General features: G+C 60.5%; 1 protein-coding gene across 1 annotated transcript; it reads right to left on the bottom strand.

The window, feature by feature from the left end:
* Positions 1–1096: 1096 nt before the first annotated feature.
* On the bottom strand, positions 1097–2690 carry HAMP (hepcidin antimicrobial peptide). Its single transcript, XM_047836995.1, has 3 exons — positions 2443–2690; positions 1317–1376; positions 1097–1232 (listed from the first exon to the last, which is right to left on the bottom strand). Exons 1-3 carry the CDS (start codon positions 2527–2529, stop codon positions 1128–1130), a joined length of 252 nt encoding a protein of 83 aa, XP_047692951.1. The 5' UTR covers positions 2530–2690; the 3' UTR covers positions 1097–1127.
* Between the last annotated feature and the right edge of the window lie 2084 nt (positions 2691–4774).

Below are 4774 nucleotides of genomic sequence, written 5' to 3'. Positions count from 1 at the left end.
TTCACATAAAAATAAGCATGGCCACCTTCCCTCGAAAAGAAGATTTCGCCATGTTTGGCCCATCTTTGGGCACAACAGCCATCTCCCCGTCCCCCGTTGGATACCCGGGCCTCCCCATGGATACGAAACATTGGGCCCAAATGGCCAAGGCCCCTTATCACCATGCTAGCGCTGATGTTTTCTTAGAGGCTGGGAAGATAGTGAAATGCATCTTCTCTGTTTCTACCAGTGGGGAAATGGGATAAAGCGAGGGGGATATGGTCCCAAGAACAACGGGAGGGAACTCAGTTCCTCATGGAGGTGGACGGCGTTCTCCCACGTGGGTCACGCGCCGTGTGTCCTTACTGAGATCACAGGGCCTCCCACGTGCTCCTCTGAGACAAACCCACCACCCCTCACTCGTTCGCCGTGCCTGTCCGGAAGGTCGTCGGTTTTTCTCAAACTCTTTGGTGTCAGAATCCCTTTCTACTCTGCAAAATCTTCGAGGACTCCAAAACAACTCTTGTTTACATGGGTGGTATCCATGGCTGCTCAACGTATGAGAAATCGAGGCTGGGGCGCTTTTAAAGCACGGGGGCACACGAGCGCGCGGCTCATTACCGTCAGAGCCATGGGGTCATCCCGTGTCACAGAGCTTGTACGCCCGGGACGCAAAGAAGGTGAAAGGAAAAAACAAGTGACGTTTTCGTAGTTTCCACCTTGTGGAGCCCTGCGAGGAGTCCCCAGACCTTGCTTTGAGAACCCTTGTGGGGAATCTGAAGTTGTAACCCCTGTTTCAAGAAGACTTCAAGGAGAAGAACTTGGCTTAACTTCCAGCCCCTGCTGTAGCAACGTAAATTCTAGGTCCTCTGAAGAGGGGAAGGGAGGGAAGAACAGGGAAGAAACTTCCTTCACCAAGCCTCCTTGCCAAACCCAGTACACCCCGCGGAGTACCGGCCCTTACAAGACAGCGGCCAGAACCAGCCTCTGGCCTGGGCCTGGGGCAGGGAGAAAGGGCAACAGACACTCTGGGATGGAAAACAACAGACAGAACGAGCCATTTTATTCCGAGTCCATTCACTGAGAGTCAGGGGGCAGCAGGAATAAATACGGAGGGGAGGGAGGTCCGGGGGCAGGCTGGGGAGGCTCTACGTCTTGCAGCACATCCCACACTTTGCTTTTTTACAGCAGCCGCAGCAGAACATGCAGATGGGGAAGTGGGTGTCTCGCCTCCTTAGCCTCTGGAGCACGGGCTGCGGGGAGGAAGGGAGAGTGAGCGGGGCTTGGGCGCAGGGAAGGGACGGGGAGGCTCAGAAGGGACTCGCAGGTGCTCTCACCTTCAAGCCCGCCTCGGCTGCCGCTGTGTCCTGGGGTCGGAGGTCCGTGAGCTGTCCTGTCTGTGAGAGCAGAAGGGGTGGTGAGGGTGGTGGGGACGTGGAGCTCTCAGACTCGCCCCCAAAGACCAGCTTCTCCCCGCATGGTCGGTGTCCTGGGGCTCAGCTGGTATCCCAGGAGTGGCCTTGCTGTCTGGCCTTTTCTCTCCCCCCACCCCCTTGGGCAGCTCTTCCTGCAGACATCCCGGATCCGTCTCCCTCTCTCTCTTCTTGGGGACATCACCCTCCCTGGCCTGGATGCCACCCCCGCCTATAGCAAGTCTCCCTGCGTCTCGCCCCGTCCATCCCGTTCGTTCCTCACGCCTTATCGGTCGGACTAAAAGCGTGGCGCCCGCTCGAGAGTCTCTCCCTCCGCCCCTCTCCCCAGTGCCTGCGCGTGTGCTAAAAGAAACTAGCCTGCAGAGCTGCGCTCACAGGCGGAGGAAAGTCAGTACTTGGAGTCCGCCCCTCAGTCTCCTTTCCAAGCAGCGTCCTCTCCACTTACTACAGCCTCCGATCCTCGGACACCCGTCTGCCCTCTGCCCGGGGCTTCGCTTACCGCCCCCTTCTCTTAGGGTCCAGGTCACCCAGTCCCAGGTCGAATTTCATTTCTCACAAACCATCCCGCTCGACTCCCAGCCCCTGGTCCGTCGGAAGTCCTCCCCCCACCCCTCGTGGCCACTCTGCTGCCATCACCATCTTGTTATTCAGGATCCCATTGATGAGACAGTTATCCTGATTATGTTTTAACTGTTCACAGATGAATTCCCCGGCCGGGACGTAAGCTCCACGAGAGCAAAACTCTTCTCTCATCTACCTTGTTCGCTGCATGATCCCCACTGACTAGAAAAGGACTTGTCACAGAACAGGTGCTCTGTAACTGTGGAACTAGTTCGGGCCCCCAGTCCGATCCTCAGGCCACGATCTCTGTACTTCAGGTGGCCGGCCATCCCCACCCCGGTCCCTGCCCTGAGCTCTGCCCGGTGCTAAGGGGACCAGCTGCCCTCAGCAGTACCCCCACCACCACCACCCAGGGCCTGGCTCTCCGGTCCCGGCCACCGTGCCGGGCCCAGGCCCCCTGGGCTCTCACCTCTTGCCGGAGAGCTGAGCCACTGGCCAGGCTGGCCAGGAGGAGGAGCAGGAGGCAGGCGGCCTGGACCTGTGTGCTCAGTGCCATCGTGTTGTCTGGCTGTGTCCCGCTGTCGGGTTTGGGACTTGCTGTGGTGTCTGGGGTCCCGTTTCAGCTGCTTTTATGGGCCCTTCTGGGGGAGGCGGGGGTACTAAGCCCCCTCCCCTTTGTCCCAACTCATTTCCAAGAAGGTGGTGGCGCCGACAAGACGGGAGATAAGCGGGAACAGAGCAACAGGGAACAGTGTTATGTCACCCTGAGCCAGCGGAGGTGTGTCCAGGGGGTGGGGCAGACGGGGCCACAGACCCACGCCTCTAGCCAGCCACCTGGGAGACACTTTCCCTGACACAGCATCATCACGCTGTTGACTTCAGAAAAAATTCCTTTTGCCCCCAAAGTTGAACAGTTCGATGAGTAGGAGGAAGGTGACCTCTTATTCCCCACCCTTTCCCGATATCCTCATCCACAGGGAGGCCGGCTGTCATTATGGTCCCCTCGGGCGTCCAGCAGAATTCCTACCACTTCAGGCGGTCTTCACACGTGCACGGGTTCTGGCAGGAAACGCTGGGGTGGCCAGACGCAGGAATCTGTGTCGGCTCCAGCCCCCAGCAGGCATGTGGTTTTCTGAATCTTGGGAAATGTATCTGCAGAACGTCCCCGAGAATTTTGGGCCTCGAGACAGCAGTGATAGTAACGGCTGCCATCAGACGCCTGCATCCAATGCGCCGGCAGATGTACTGACCCACTTTTGCATTCGGCCTCTGCCGCCCGCCCCCCGCGGCTCCCGCCTGCCCCACGTCGGGCTCTGCTCTGTGCTTTGGGGCCCTCGTTGCCTTCTTAGCCACCGGTCCCGGCGGCCTAGCTTCCCAGGCCCTGCTCCCTCCTAGGAGCCCACGGCCACCCCAAGGCTGCTTTTCTTCATTCTGTAGGGGGAACCGAGGGCGGACTCGGGGCAGTGCCCAGGCGCACCTGGTCAGAAGAGCTAGGCCGGCCTGAGCGGCTGGACCCTGGGGCCCGTGCTCTCACCATTTGGCCTTCCTGCCTCCCCACGAGCACAGGCCACGGTGGGACGTGCTAGACCTGGCTCACACCGGCTCCACGGAGCGAAGGGTTCACATCTCATCCCAGCTCTGCTGCAGGACATCCCGCTGGCACCTTGAAACCGGCCGCGGTGGGAGCAGCCAAACCACAGACGGTGGCCGACGCTGCACAGCTGGGCCTTTTTTGGGGGAGCCAGTCCTCCAGCATGTCACCGGATGGAGATGAGCCTGGGCTGCCTGCCTGGGGCCACCTCCCTCCTACTCACTTGGGCCGTCTTTGCGGGCATACGGCCCTGGGAACTACCAACCTTGACTCGACAGGCAGGCCTTTAGCCATGCCGCCTCCCTGACTCACTCTAGGACCGTTCAGGGTCAACTCCGGCAGAAGAGCCTACAGACGACGCTGCCAAGGAACGGACACCCTTTCTGGGTCTGAGCTGCCGCTGAGGCCCACTCAAAACCACAAAAGTGGGGCGTGTGGGGGCCGGGAGGCGAAGGCTGCTCCCTGCCACCTGCCCCCCGATTCGGTCCACGTTAGGCTCTTCCTGCCCCACACGCCTTCACTTGGCGGAGGGCACGGGGCTGTCAGAGGGAACACCAGGTAGGAACATTCAGGATGGGACCGGAGAGCTCGGTGAGGTGACGAGGCTGGCAGGCCCGGCTCCCTGGAGCGGCGTGGGAGGTGGGGCCGAAGCGGAGTCAAGGGCTGTGCGGCCACCCACAGGGAGACATGGCAGCGTCCCCCGGCACCGCCAGGCATCGCCGCGTCTCCGCTCAGGCCAGGTTTCGTCATCAGCCGGGGCAGGGGTCACAGTACAGGCGCCAGAGCCACAGTGTGAGGCGACAGGCTGACGGGCCAAGCCTGGCTTCCTGGCCATCTGCCCTTCCTGGGGGTGGGGGGCTCAAGGCCAGGCCCCACCATTGGCTGGTGCAGAGGGGAGGGCTTCAACCCCTAAGGGCAGGGTCAGGAGCCAGTCCTATTTTTAGAACGGATGACAGGAGAGACCCCAGCCTCTCCTCCAAAAACATGGGACGTGTCCTTGACCCTGGCACCTCCTGCCTTCACACCACATATGCACACCTGGGGCCTCAAAGAGGATATCCGTTCCTTAATTTCTCCACCATCCAGCCGACAGACTGGGTACCAGGGGGTACAGGATGGCAGGGATGGGCACACAGCCACGAACACAACATGGAGTTCTGCAGACCCCAGGCCCCCCTCCCCAAACCCGAGATGGACAGATACACAAACA

This window comes from Prionailurus viverrinus, chromosome E2 (genome assembly GCF_022837055.1).
Source record: "Prionailurus viverrinus isolate Anna chromosome E2, UM_Priviv_1.0, whole genome shotgun sequence".
In the NCBI taxonomy this organism is placed as follows: domain Eukaryota; kingdom Metazoa; phylum Chordata; class Mammalia; order Carnivora; family Felidae; genus Prionailurus; species Prionailurus viverrinus.
Note: the sequence above shows the minus strand (reverse complement) of the source record. Positions and strands in the feature narration are given on the sequence as shown.